This window comes from Symphalangus syndactylus, chromosome 11 (assembly GCF_028878055.3).
Source record: "Symphalangus syndactylus isolate Jambi chromosome 11, NHGRI_mSymSyn1-v2.1_pri, whole genome shotgun sequence".
Classification (NCBI taxonomy): Eukaryota; Metazoa; Chordata; class Mammalia; order Primates; family Hylobatidae; genus Symphalangus; species Symphalangus syndactylus.
The window spans coordinates 99990190-100005676 of NC_072433.2; the positions used below are offsets into that span (position 1 = coordinate 99990190).

General features: G+C 36.7%; 1 protein-coding gene across 10 annotated transcripts in view; it reads left to right on the forward strand.

Annotated features, from left to right (window-relative positions):
* DCP2 (decapping mRNA 2) overlaps positions 1-15487 on the forward strand; it is a 53953-nt gene that overhangs the window by 32029 nt on the left and 6437 nt on the right. For 3 of the 10 annotated variants that reach the window (XM_063612915.1, XM_063612918.1, XM_063612917.1), the window contains exons 9-11: positions 1200-1304; positions 4066-4117; positions 6600-6671. In XM_063612915.1, coding sequence (XP_063468985.1) covers positions 1200-1304; positions 4066-4117; positions 6600-6671 — 229 coding nt within the window. Of the gene's footprint in view, positions 1-1199; positions 1305-1889; positions 1913-4065; positions 4118-6599; positions 14260-15487 lie in introns of those variants that run through there. The other 7 variants (XM_055298400.2, XM_063612920.1, XM_063612916.1 and 4 more) reach the window with 6 other exon arrangements.

Below are 15487 nucleotides of genomic sequence, written 5' to 3' on the forward strand. Positions count from 1 at the left end.
AATACTGCTTATTAATAAGTTAAAGCAGATTTCTAGGGTAACAATTGATTACTACATCTACTCATTTTCTGCTTTAAGAACTGTAGCCAGTGTCATTCACAGTAGCAAAGAGTTGGAACCAACCCAAATGTCCAACAACAATAGACTGGATTAAGAAAATGTGGCACATATACACCATGGAATACTATGCAGCCATAAAAGAGGATGAGTTCATATCCTTTGTAGGGACATGGATGAAACTGGAAAACATCATTCTCAGTAAACTATCCCAAGGACAAAAAACCAAAGACCGCATGTTCTCACTCATAGGTTGGGAATTGAACAATGAGAACTCATGGACACAGGAAGGGGAACATCACACTCCGGGGACTGTTGTGGGGTTGGGGGAGGGGGGAGGGACAGCATTAGGAGATATACCTAATGCTAAATGACGAGTTAATGGGTGCAGGAAATCAACGTGGCACATGGATACATATGTAACAAACCTGCACATTGTGCACATGTACCCTAAAACCTAAAGTATAATAAAAAAAAAAAGAACTGTAGCCAGTGTCCCTCGGCATTCCTTTACAGAGAGGTTCCATGTATGCATTAGAAACGAGATCTATAAGCAGACATGGGATAAGGCAAGAGGTGTGGAAAGATTTCTTTCTTTCTTTCTTTTTTTTTTTTTTTTAAAGAGACAGAGTCTCCCTCTGTTGCCCAGGCTGTAGTGCAGTGGTGCCATCTCGGCTGACTGCAACCTCCGCCTCCTGGGTTCGGGTGATTCTCCTGCCTCTGCCTCCTGAGTAGCTGGGACTATAGGCGTGTGCCACCACGCCCAGATAATTTTTTGTATTTTTTGTAGAGATGGGGTTTTGCTGTGTTAGCCAGGATGGTCTCATCTCCTGACTTCGTGATCCACCTGCCTCAGCCTCCCAAAATGCTGGGATTACAGGCATGAGCCACTGTGCCCGGCCGAAGTGTGGAAAGATTTCTAGGGGCAAGTGTATTTGCTATTTCATACCTTTAGAGAACTCTTGCTTTGGGAAGCACTGACTTCTATAAGAAAATACATTGATAGGGTGATTCATGAAAATTTGGGTAGGAGAAGCTTTGCTAAAAACTTGATTCAACCAGCTAAACATATTCATGGGGCATTTTTTTGTGCTATTACATTATACTATAGATTCATATTTTATTTCTTTTTGGGAAAACAGAATCAAAGTATGAGGGGAAATGGCAGAAAACAGTATCAAGATTCACCTAATCAAAAGAAAAGAACAAATGGGCTTCAGCCAGCAAAGCAGCAGAATTCTTTGATGGTAAGAGTTACAGCTGTCACACTAAGTAGGCAGTTCATCCTCTGAAGAGTGAAACAAGGGCATTGCCAAGGCACAGGAATGTTACTTGCTTTGTTCTTATTTTAACTGATATAGTAGTAGGATTTTTGTGTAGCTGAATTGTGCACTATTTACACTAAAAATCTCTGGCTGCTCTTAATTACAAATTTATAATGTTGATTCAATTGTACATCTAATTTTTTATGTGGCTGTTTATATTTTAATATCAATGCGTACTCAAACCTGTTCCCTAGAGCAGTTATTTGGCCATTGCCCCATGTTTTTCTAAATACTCCCTATTATTTCAGTGAGGATAAAAGTTTGGGAGGATTTAATTATTTTTTTTCTTCAAGTTGGTAAGAGTTTAGAAAATAAAAAAAAAAAAAAAACACATCCAGTGCTATTGTCATTAGATTTGGCTTAATGACAAATAACTGAATAATTTAAAGCATTTTCTTTCATTCTTTTGTTTAGTCAGTCCTCCAAAAGTTAATTCATAACTAACAGTCTCCTGCGTTATCTTTTCTGTAATTTCTGATATTTGTGTATTGGGTTTTCTTATTGTAGCTTCACCTGTTTTTCATTTATTGGTGAGTAATAATAGTAATTTCAAATTTTTAGCAAAAATATTTTACGTGAATTCCCTGGGTATTTACTTAATTTGGGTTCTAATGACTCATTTGACTACTTTATTATTATTTCTCTTCCGTCTGATAAAAGTGGTGACAAGAACAGACAATCTTAGTAGATGATTAAAAGGCTTTTATCATCTACTAAGATGAATCATTTTAAAATTCAACAGCTGTTTTTAACAAAAACTGGACAGATAACTTTTTTTTTTTTTTGAGACGGAGTCTCACTCTGTCACCAAGCTGGATTGCAGTGGCATGATCTCGGCTCACTGCAACCTCCACCTCCCGGGTTCAAGTGATTCCCCTGTCTAAGCCTCCTGAGTAGGTGGGACTAGAGGTGTGTGCCACCACCCCTGGCTGATTTTTTTTTGTATTTTAGTAGAGACAGGGTTTCACCACGTTGGCCAGGATGGTCTCAATCTCCAGACCTCGTGATCCACCTGTCTCTGCCTCCCAAAGTGCTGGGATTACAGGCATGAGCCACCGCTCCCGGCCGACAGATAACTTATTGATAATATTGTACAAGTGTTAATTGTCCTCAAATTAATGTATAAGTTTAATATGATACCAATAAAATTCTTTGTAGATTTTTTGGGAGAACTTCACAAATTACTCAAATTTGTCTAGAAGAACTTGAATAGATTTTTAAAAGTTGTTTAAGATGAAAGTTAATGAAGGAGAGCAAGTATATGAGCAGTTTTTAAGAGAAGAAATAAAAGGGACTGATGAACATATCAAAGTGTTAAACTGTATGTGGGGTCAGAGAATGTAAATTGAAATGGGATACATTTCTCCGATCAGATTGGCAAAGATGGAAAGAAATAACCCAGTTGTGTATTGAGTGTATTGGTAACACATAAAAATTACTAATTGGTACAACCTTCTAGAGAGGAGTTTGCTATATCAAAACCCTAAAAGTGTTCACCTTTTCCCTAGAAGAGGAATCTAAAGAATGTTCACCCCCTTTATGATGAAAACATGGAGAACAAACTAAATATCGAAGAAGATGATATTAAATACAGTATCATAGATCTGTGCAGTGGGTTACCATGAAGTTGCTAAAAATGACAGTGTGCATCTATTGAAAAAGGAATTTGTTCACAATGTATTCTATTTTTAAAAATTATTGGACACTAGTATCATAATTCCATTTAAAGTTTGCAATTTTATGAAAAGATGTTAACACACATCTTCATAGGAAAAAGCTAGAAAAATATAATACTGATTAGCTCTGGGTTGAGAACTGTAATGAATAAATTTTTTTTTCTTTCTTTTTTTTTTTTTTTTTTGAGGTAGGGCCTCGCTCTGTCGTCTAGAGTACAGTGGCACGTACATTGCTTACTCTAGCCTTGAACTTCTGGGCTCAAGCCGTTTTCTTGCCTCAGCTCTTTTTTTTTTTTTTTTTTGAGACAGGGTTTTGCTCTATCACCCAGGTTGAAATGCAGTTGTGCGATCTTGGCTCACTGCAACCTCCACCTCCTTGGTTCAGGCAGTCCTCCTACCTCAGCCTCCAGAGTAGCTGGGACTGTAGGTGCGTGGCACCACACCCTACTAATTCTTGTATTTTTTTTTGGTAGAAATAGGTCTCACCATGTTGCCCAGACTGGTCTTGAACTCCTGGGCTCAAGTGATCCTCATGCTTTGGCTTTCCAAAGTGCTGGGATTACAGGTGTGAGCCACCGTGCCTGGCCACCTCAGCTAAATTAATTAGCTCTCGCTGATTTTTATGTTTTAGAAATAAAGTATGTTGGGAGGTGATTTTGCTGGTCTCAAACTCTTGGCCTCAAATGATCTGTTTGCTTCAGCATCTCAAAGTGCTAGGATTACAGGCGTGAGCCACCACACCTAGCCAATACTTGTCTATTTTTTTGATGTCTTTATAATGTATATGTATGTAATCAAGAACTAAAAAAAAATTTTAGGTGTAAAAAGTAAATACAAAAATACTGGTGAGAGAATGGGATGATGATTATATTCCTGGTTCAGTTTTCTCCCTGAGAAATTTGATAATACATATTTTGATTTTTAGCAAGTGAAGTAACTGGTGACTGTTGTATGTGTGTTTGTGTTTTTTTTTTTTTTTTTTTTTTTGTTTTGTTTTTTTTAAATAGAAATGCGAAAAGAAACTTCATCCACGGAAACTTCAAGATAATTTTGAAACAGGCAAGTCATTTCCTATCTTTTTGTGATTTGCCTTGTGGGATTTGGTTTGGTTTACCTAACTTTGATTTTAGTGGGAGTATGTGATCTGTGATAGTTGTGATCTCACAAGCAGGAAGAGTTGCATATGTTCTGTAGAAAGAGTTCATGTATGTAGAGTTCGCTAAGAAACTGGCTGAAACAAATTCATTTAGATAAAATTACTTGCCTTCAGACTGTGCCGTTTCTTTTATGAATGTTAAACCTTAGTGCTATGCATGAATATTTTAAATACGTAAATAATTGCATAAGGATTTGGAGAGAGTAGAAAGAATCCAGTATTGTAAAGGCTAGGAAACCTCACTCTCAGATCTATGTAAGGGGTGCACTGACTTTAGAAGGGGAACATTTTTGGGGGGTAATCACTGTGGTTCTTCCCATACACACGTTAGTAAATTTGTATGCCTTTTTTCCAATTAAAAGGAACATTTTTCTCTCTTCTGGAGGCAATGCTCAGCTTTTTAAGGTGATACTAAGTATGGGTTTTATTAAAGATACTTGCAATTTCTCCTTCCTCGGTTATGAAAACTAGGTGTGTTGTCTTATTTGGAAAGTAATCCTGATGAATGTAGAAAGCTCTTTGTTAAATACTGATTTAGTAGATGCTACTTGGAAGTGCAGTAGACTTTTTTCTTAGGTGCTATTTTGAATTGTATGAAATTTCCTGTGCAGTAGATACTCATTTATTCACCATCTAAATTAAAGGCTTTCATATAGAAAAGTCTAAGAAATGAAAAGCATTATCATATTCTTGTTCTGTAATACTGTCTGTGATTTAAGCGAGATAATGCTATTTTGAAAGAGATGCCTTAACCCTATTATGGAAAGTTACTGTTAACTATGAAGAAAGGAACTATCATTAGAATTTAGTTTGATACAGTCCCATTTGTTTATTTTTGTTTTTGTTACCTGTGCTTTTGGGGTCATATCCAAAAAAAAAATCATTGTGAAGATGGGCATCAGAGAGCTTTTTTCTGTGTTTTCTTCTAGGAATGCTACAGTTTCGGGTCTTACATTTAAGTCTTTCATCCATTTCAAGTTCATTTTTATGTCTGGTATAAGGATCCAGTTCTTTTGCATGTGGATATCCAGTTTTCCCAGCACCATTTATTGAAGGGTCTTTTATTTCTCCTCATTAGAGTTTAGTATAGAGAAGTTATGGGGGTATAAGTCCTCTTAATAGGATTTTTTTCTGGCCACCTTGGGTGGTGGGGACATGTTAGGTGGATAGTGAAGTCTAATTAACATATATTCAGAAATCTTTTAAAAGTCATATATTCAGGGATATTAAAAAAGGTACACCATGCCAGCCTGGGCAACATAGCAAGACTCTTGACTCTACAAAAATTAAAAATGAGCCAGGTGTGGTGGTACATACTTGTAGTCCCAGCTACTTAAGAGGCTGAGGCAAAAAGGTCACTTGAGCCCAGGAGGTTGAGGCTGAAGTGAGCTGTGATTATCACTGTACTCCAGTTTGGGCAACAGAATGAGACCTAGCATACTATAACTTGGTATATCGATCTTAGTTGGGCATTATATGGATATATAAAATTTTGAGTTGTCTTGAGAAGTATAAAAGGATTCATGTCCTGGGAAGCCTCATCCTCATTTCACACTTTTTTCTGCCCCAGCTTCTTGGTGTCTATTCCAAACCTACTTTCTGGTCAAGTCCCTGATCTGTTTAAAAGGGAGGAAAAAAAAAGCCCAGATAAATTGGAGTTTTGTTGTACTATGATTTGGAAAATTTGTATTTTTCTTTTTTTTCTTATTTTTATCTTTTGTTTTTTGAGATGGAGTCTTGCTGTGTCACCCAGACTGGAGTGCAACAGCACGATCTCAGCTCACTGCAACCTCCGCCTCCTGGGTTCAAGCCATTCTCCTGCCTCAGCCTTCTGAGTAGCTGGGATTACAGGCGTGCACCACCATGCCTGGCTAATTTTTGTATTTTTAGTAGAGATGGGGTTTCACCATCTTGGCCAGGCTAGTCTCGAACTCCCGACCTTGTGATCTGCCCTCCTTGGCCTCCTAAAGTGCTGGGATTACAGGTGTAAGCCACCATGCCTGGCCAGATTTTTCTTTATGGTGATAAATTCTTGGAAATCTTGGTAAACCCCAGCTTTATTTTTCTGTAACAGAATGCATATATAGTAGGTAAAGCACATATAGGAGGTAAAGTTACGCTCATTTTGAAAGCAAAGGAATGTCAAGGGTCTTAATGGCTGAGATTAAGATGTTGAATATGTGGAAATAATAATAGATTGAAAATGCAGTTGACCACCAGTTTATGGAAAGGAAAATACATATTTTGGTGATTCTATTTAGGGTTAGAGTCTGGAAAGATAAATATATACGCAAAACTAATTCTTTTGTAACAAAAGGCAAAGGGCAGTATTTGATTTCTTACTGAGATTATTGAGCTTATTTATTTATTTGTTTTTTTAAACAGATGCTGTATATGACTTACCTAGCTCCAATGAAGACCAGTTGCTAGAACATACCGAGGGACAGCCCGTGGCATGTAATGGACATTGCAAGTTCCCCTTTTCATCCAGAGCCTTTTTGAGTTTCAAGTTTGACCATAATGCTATAATGAAAATCTTGGACCTTTGATAGCAGCAGATGTATTGTAAATGTCCCAGGATCAGAGACCTGTTGCATTTGAGTGGGTGTCTCCTCAAGCCTTACCTTTCTCAGGTGTTTTAAAGAAATGCAGGGAGGCAATGTTTCTGAAGACATTTTCTGTTTATAAGAGAGAGTAGAAAGAAACACGAGTTTGCACTGTAAATGCAGTTATAACCTTTTATAGAGATTTACCTTTCCAGTGTTTAGTACAAGTTTAAGTTGCTTTCTTTGAGGGCATTTATTCTGTGTGACTGTGGGTTTTATTTTGTATTCTGGTTAAGAAAATAATGTATTGAGTTACTGTCAAGTAGCCAAGTTAATGGGAATGCTGCATCTACCTGTTACAGTGATTGCAATAATAGTATATTGGAGTTTTTCAAAGAAACTTAAAATAATGCCCAATTATTAAATGAACACAAGAGCTGAGATGTGACATTCATCACGATTACAGATGATCTACTTTGGTGGCATTTTGTACTTCTCTCTGCTTCTAACCACTGAGGCTCTCTAATCTTCCTCTGGAGTTTCAGTGAAAGGATTTATTGAGCAGCTTCTGGAATATAATGTGCATGTCCAAAATGAACTCTTAGCACTTAAAAAGGACAAAGTCTGCAGCCTGGAGGGGCTTGAGTTGTTGGGAGTTAATGCTGTGATTTTGAGCTGTGGTTAAATGCAGTCAGTAAACCTGTGAGACTGCTGGAGGAAATGTAGCAGACAGCATGGAGGCTGGGACCCAGCAGCTACTTTGGGTCATGTCTTTACTATCCTGCCTCCAACCCTTTAGTCTCGTAGACTTTTGTTCTTGTGGAAATTTCTTCTGTATTCCAGCTGTGTAAATATGTATGAAAAACTGATATTACTAGGTTTTACATTGCATCTCCAGTATTGATCTTTGGAAACTGATGTTATATTAGGTTCCAGTTTGCAATAGTAGCAGAGACTGACATGCTTTTATTGGCCTGCTAAGCCCCTGGATGATGGAGCGAGAAGGGAAGGGGTATGCAGTTTACCCAAGTCCAAATAAAGCATTTCACTAGGTTACACGTTATGTATATGTGTTACATAACAGTAACGTACGTAACTCACTCCTAGGAATGTATTTTGCTTTAGGATTTTTAAATTCAAATACGGATGGCAGTGCCCATTTTAAGGAGGATTTCAGCTATAATTGAGGACAATCACCAGGGCGTTAAGGGGGCTTTAGTGTTTTGGCTGCATCTGACCTCATTGAAGGAATTTCTTGGGAGTAGGGGATGTTTGAGTATGTGTGTGTGTGTATCTATCATGTGGGTTTTAAAAATCCTTTTTTACAGTGGTATCCACAAAATACTTCTCTGCTGATAAATGTTACAGTAGAGATCTTTATTCTGTGTAGGTAGCCTATTTAATTGGGTTTCACTGAACCTCATGGGACTTTTAAAAGAAGGGCTATTTAAGGAATTCACTTGGTAGTACTTTGCTTTAGCTTTTAAATGGCTTGGTTTTAAAGGAGAAATTCTATTTATTAATGAAAGTGTCACCCTTTTGGTGCTAAGCAGGAGAATTCACAATTAAAGCAGTGTGCATAGAATTATGATACTCAGAATCCTGCATCTTTTAATGTGACAAATTTTTGAATCCTGTGACCTTTGCTTTTTAATGCATTATATGATTGTGTTTGGAAGCTTTTACTGTTCTTTTCAGAAATACGGCTGCTTTGCTTGGGTCTCTTTGAGCCATATTTATAGTTGGTCCCAGCATTCCAGACTTCTGTTAACTTGTTAAAGGAGTGAAAATGTAGTTTGCCTGGCAGATGAATAATTTTCACTCATTTATTGTCTTCTGGAAACCATTTAACTTTTACTGTTTTTTTTTTTGGTATGTGTGTGTGTTTTTTTTTTTTTTTTTCTTTTTAAGTGCATACTTTGGCCAGTTTTGCTGGTGCCTGTAGAGTTGGATTTTTCAGCTCTCAATACTGAAGCAAAAGAGATTAGTTAGTTACCGGAAGTATGGCCTCTAATGGTGTTGAGCCTTTTCAAGAACCAACAAATTATCTTTGTGATTACAGTAGTTTAACTATGGTTAAATGTTATTGCTGTTGCGCTGCTTTATTTAATGCACTGTGGAACAAAATATAAGGGTATTGTTGGGATGCGATTATGATAACTTCAGGCTTTTAGCTCTCCTCAAAGTTTGAGGTTAAAAAAATGTTAAAAGGTGTGAGTTAAGGTTTATGTGTGTGATGTGACTTAACTATGCAGAAAATCCAAGTTGGATGTACTTGTTTTAGGTACATCTACTCTACTTATTCCCTCAAACCTGGGTAATAGTTTCTCAGTGTTCAGGTTACCTTGAGAAAGGCCGTGCTTAGCGAACTGGATTTCTCCTTTGAGAAATTTTAGTATGGTTTGAGAAAATCAAGTGATAAAGGAGTATGCTGAATATGCAATAATTTACTTCTACTGAGTGCTGCATTTTAAGACGCTAGATGAGAAGAGTAGTTGGTTTGCTTCATTATGTTTTATGTCTTTGAGAGAGATACAGGTCTTGGAATTCACTTTTTAAATGTTATGTTCCAACCTTATATGTTCCAACGTGCAGTGCACTGTGAATCTTTTATTTTTAAAAAATTTGTAGGTGCTTTTATGTATAACTTTAATGGTTTATAAGATGCTAAATGAATTGTTTTTGTACCTAACCATTGTAATCCAAAAGATAAGGGTGTGGTTTACATGCTTTTCAAAAATTTTTGTTAAGAAGTAGCAAATGAATGGTTTAGGATTTCAAATAGTGATACCCTCCTGAGACATGAGCATTTGGAGAGGCCTGAGAACCTAATAGAACTCATATAAGTGTGAGTGAAATTTGATTAAAGATGTTGGAAAATGAAGTTGGATTTTTGTATTCATGCATAAAGGAAAGTCTCCCAGTGCTGTCAAAGGAATTGTGGTTACTACTTGCTGTTCTGAGCTTTGAATATCCTTATTTTTCTATTAAATATCAATTAGTAAGTATAGCTAATGAAGACATATAATGAAAGTAATTTTATGCTGTAAGATTGAGTTAGTACTTTTCCTTTTGAAGGCTTTAGTAATTGTATGTAATGTCAAATAAAAGGAATTCAAATCTGAGTAAATAACAGCCTCCTACTGTAGGAATTAGATTCTTCTATAAAAGTCACCATATTGTGTCCTATAGAAAAGTTAAGGTCTGAGTGCATGTGTGCATTAAAAACATTTCACTACCTATTCTCTCATGGACCTACTTCTCGTCCTTTGTTTTTTCATCTCCAACAGTTAAACGGTAAGGAGAGCAAAGTTAATTATAAAAATTAGACATTTTGCCAAGTTACTTTTCTTAACACAATACCCTCTCGGCTTTTTTTTGAGACGGAATTACACTCTTGTTGCCCAGGCTGGAGTGCAGTGGTGCAATCTCGGCTCACCGCAACCTCCGCCTCCCGGGTTCAAGCGATTCTCCTGCCTCAGCCTCCCAAGTAGCTGGGATTACAGGCATGCGCCACCACACCTGGCTAATTCTGTATTTTTAGCAGAGACGGGGTTTCTCCGTGTTGGTCAGGGTGGTCTCTCTTGGCTTTTTATCTTTATTTTTGTACCAGTGGACCTTCCTGCTCCCTGGGACTGTTTTGATTGACATCTTTTGTGTTTCTATATTTTCTGAGGCAGTATTTTCTTTGTATGTTAATCATAGTTATAGTAAAGTCAGATTCATTAACTTTTCTTCCTAGTAATTTTGACTTGGATTATTTTCTAGCCTGGGGGATGGGGTTCATATGTGTTGTTGTAACTTTAGATTAATAAGCAAGACAAACTATTTTGTTTGAAGGTATCCTTTACATACCTGTCTCTAGGTAAACAAGTGTTAGTAAAAACAATTTTATCAGACAGTACTCCTGACAGCTTGGTAAAGTGTAGGTAGAGTTTATTATTTTGTATCATGTCCTAAGACTTTAAAGTGCATTTGTCTAGTTGCCAAAAATTCTAAAAATGAGATTATGTTGGGCTTTCTCAGCATCTTTTTGCTTCCTAGAATTGAGTTGCTCTTGAAGTCTGTACTCCTGTGTCAGAAAGATGGCAGATTGCAAATGGGCAGTACAGGCTTTGCCCCATGCTTTCAAAGTAGGATTCTGGATTGCAGTTTCAAAAAAATATGATAGATTATTGTTATAGAATCAAAGTGTCCTGAAGGGAGAAGAATAGCTATAGTTGCTGGGCAAAGAGTATAAGAAACAAACTTTAGAGTATTTATCAATACTTGAGTGTTGTATTATGTTCCAGGCTAGAAATGTGATCATTGCATGGCCTAAGTGTAGTCATTCATATATATATGAATATCTATATCTATAAATATATGTGTATCGCCATTATCGAGTGTTTTCTAGCCCTGGATAAAGTGAATTTTTTCGAAGTATGATTGCCAAGCAATCCAGTGAATCTAAAGTAATTTTTCTCACTTTAAAGACCAGTGGTGAGGAGTCTGGTCCTTCATGAAGTAATACTGTAGAACTCCAGTCAAACTCGAGTGCACTGGTTTCTTACAGGAAGACAACTCAGAACACACAGCCATAATCTGCTGTGGTGTCAGTCACATCACGGTGGTTATACATTTGTCCTGAATGGTGATTCATTCCTTTCCATCTAACTTTCTTGTGACAAATAGCATTTACTAGAAATAGTAGTCTGTAAATAGGGAAAAGAGTGAAAGTTACTCTTACCCATGGGAGTGGGCTTAAAGGGTTGACCTCCACCAGCTGAGTACAAACAAGTGTAAAGAAAAACTATGATAAAGTATGGAGGTCTTGAGGATTGTTCATAATGAAATCTTTAATCTGGGTTATCAGAGTAATGAAATCACCAATAAAAACATTCCATTTATCTTGGATCTTCTGTGGTTAGCAGAGGAGTATGGTCTAGCTATGTTAGCAGCTTGAAGGCACCAACCTAAAAGGAATGAGCTTTCACAAGGTGCTTATGTTAGTTGGGTAGTATTGGTCAAAGGTACTCTGAAGAGTGAATGCAGAAATCAACTGCCTGTGTTTGTAACCTTGTTCCACATGGACCCTAACCTTTAGTAGACTTCAGTCTTTTAGTCCAGTAGAAGACAGCGGCCCTGAATATGTGTTTTCTGCTTTTTGGTGGAAGGTTTCCTGCAGGTGGTTGGGTGGTTTTTGGGTTATTGGCCACTGTTCATTTAGTGCCATTTGAAGACCTGTTGTTTCTTAATCCCTTTTCTTGGTGTGACTGGCCAGGAAAAAGTCCATTGAGTCCTTTTTTTCTCCCTGGTGTCTTATCCCTTCTGTAGAATAATCCATCTTTTTAAATTTATATTACATCTCCGTAACAAACCTGCCACAGACTTGTAAGCAGTGATTTTATCTTTCCTTCCTGAGAAGGTGATCGCACTTTTGATGTTTGGGTCATCTGTGGACCCCTGTGCTCTTTTGAGTCTCAATGCTTATAGCTTTCACATTGGCTTGGGAACAACAGACTTGTGTGTGGTTCTAGAGTGAAATGGGCAGTGTCCTGCTGGTCCTCAGTCTTTGAGAGGTCTTAGGCAACGTCCTTAGTATAGTGGAATTTGAGGTCAAATTTAACATTTTAATGTATTATCCTTTTAGTTCATTGAATCTGAGGTTCTAAACCTGTAGCTTCATTTTGAGCGCAAGTCTGCATTGTCATTTTTTAAGAGATTGGCAGGCATATGCTTTTGTGATACTTAGGAATAGACTGTGGATGGCAGCAAATGAAAGTAAAGGTTCTCAACTGTGAATGAAATTTAGAAAGATAATTCTTCAGCAGTTGGTTGATTAGATGGGTTAGTGCTTTTGGAACATGTAACAGTAGACTTGTATTCTTTATGCACCATACATATGATACGCACTGACAGAAAAGCACAGAAGACATACTGCTAAGAGTTTCTTTGTGCATTTCACTACTGTTCTAGGGGACTGCTGTCTCTTTGGTTCCTTTTAGGTTTGTGTTAGGATGTTGCACAAGTAATCATTTAACGTTAAATGCAAATGTCCAAAGAAATGAGTCTTAAAGTTCTTTGGTCATATTTCACTTTAGAGTTAGGACAGGAGACAGCTAACCTGACTTCCATTTTATAAATACTAGAAACTTTTTCTTCAGTAACAAAAATAGGGAAGGACAATAAAACCATGAACTATTTTGCTTTATGTCTATTTTTAAAAAATAATTGTTTTGAAGTTTGCTTATTAGCTTAATACCTTATAGTACTTTTTAAAAATCATCCTTGGTAATTATTGACTTATCCTAGATCCATGTACAATTCAGACTTTTATCTGTTAGCTTTAATAAAAATTTAAAACAATCTCATTTCAGAATAAAATAAATGGAATTATAGTTCATGCATTAGCATTTTTAAGTGAAGTTTTCTTAATAAGATTGTCTTTTGTCTAACCAAAATAGGGCATACAGATTAGTTTGGATGGGAAAGGGGTAAGACTTGACTTTTTAATACTGTGCCTATTTCCAAAACAAGACTTGATGTGGCTTTTTACATTATGCTTTAAAGATGTTAATGGAAGATACATAGTCTTAAAACAATTTGTTTGGGAGTAAGTTTTAGTCGGAAAAAGGTGAAGATATTTATGCTGAGTTACGTTAAGCAAATTATTTGAGACCTTTTGCTGGTAGACAAAAACTGAGGAAATGTTTCACTAAATATATTATGGTCAATGAAAAAACCGGACTTTAGAGTAAATGTGATAACCAAGTAGATTTGTGAACTCTATTTCTTTAGTAATTATTTTTGTCTTATGTGGAATGATTCAACCTTTAATTTTTGCCTAGATTATAACAGTGTTTTATTTTACCTTAATAGGGCATTTTAAGGCTTGGAGAAAGACTGTAAGTAAACCTACTTCAAGGGATTCTGTTCATGGTAGTATAGAGTTCTTGGTGCTCTTTTGGAAATCGTCAAACATTTACTGATAGCAGAAAAGGAACCCCAAAACACCGGTAGTGTTCACCTTGTTATAAGAACTGAAACATTTAGAACAGGTTTTATTTTGTTTCTAGATTTATGTTGTTGTAGTTGAACAGCAACTTTGTCTTTTTCCCTCAGTGTTAACGAAAGGATAAAGATTGACTTTACCTGTATTGTTGGGTATGACTATCAAAGGATTTCCAGTGTTTCATGTTTGTGAATTAGAGTTTAAATGTCTGCAGGATTACTGTACTTCCAAAGACCCACTAGAATGTCAGCTGTACTCTGTACTCTCCACTGAGAAAATGAACAAAATCCTATGTCTTTACAGTTATGCTCTAACTAACTTTTTGAAAGCTTTTTCATGTAAATAATAGGTTAGAAACTAAAAGCCTTTTAATCGTACAAAATACAATTTGAATGATGGAAGGTTGTTCAGATACTGGCTTTCTGTAAAAACATCATTGTGTTAGATTGTTTGTAATGTGCTATCAATAAAATTGGCTGCTTGGGCAGTTTTAGTTACCACCTTAGCCTGGTTTTCTGCTACTGTTATGTATTATTGTAGGTTCTGAGTTACTCATTGTGGTTGCTGTTTCTTTGGACCAATAAAAATGGCAAGCAAGTATGAGATGAACATGATAAAAGTATGTTTATATAACAGGAAGAAGCTGGGCACAGTGGCTTATACCTGTAATCCCAGCACTTTGGTAGGCCGAGTCGGGTGGATCACGAGGTCAGGAGTTCGAGACCAGCCTGACCAACGTGGTGAAACTAAAAATACAAAAATTAGCTGGGCATGGTGGTGCGTGTCTGTAGTCCCAGCTACTTGGGAGACTGAGGCAGGAGAATCTCTTGACCCCGGGAGGCGGAGGTTGCAGTGAGCTGAGATCGCGCCACCGCACTCCAGCCTCGGTGAACAGAGCAAGACTCTGGAAAAGACAAAAAAACCACCAAAAAAAAAAACCCCCGGGAAGAAATATTGTAGAGAGTCTCTGCAAAAATGAAAATACCTCAAACAATTAAGTTTGTTGCTTTAAAGCAAGATTATAGTGTAGGGCTTGAGATGTGAATTCATTAGATATTTAAAATCCAGCAATTCTTAAGTTTGTGCTAGAATCAGGTTTTGCAATAGGAATACTTAATTTTGGATCTCAAGGGGGAAAGAAATACATTCTTTTCCATTAGAGACCTCAGCTATATGATAGTAGCTTTTATTTTAAATTTTCAGAAGGAGAGTGACTAAGTTGTCATACTTACTGTCAAAGTTACTTTGCTTCGATAGTGAAAACTTGTGTACATTGTAATCTTTCTCTAACAGATGTGTTGCAAAACCGCTTGCCATCTTGTTGTCCTATATGACTTCCTTGCATTTCCAGTCCTTGATTACATTCCCTTTTTAAATGATCTTTAAGAGGAGAAAAGACTTTCTTCAATATGCCAGATTTTAAAAAGCCAACTAAAAATGGGCTATACATGAGGGTTTTTTGGCCATTTTGATCTAATAATAGTCTTCTAGCCGCCTTGCTTTGACTAGGGCTCTTGATTTCATGTAAGCATCATGGATTTGATATTTGCCTGTATGACAAACAAACAGTTCTACAGAAGGATAGCCTTACCCTTTAAATAACACAGTAAGGTACACCGTGGAATTAGAAATATTTATTCAGAATATAAGAATGTTTGTAAAATATTATAAATGTCTCTGTATAAATAAATGGAGTTTTTAAAAAACAATTCTATATCAAATAACGCAAAGTA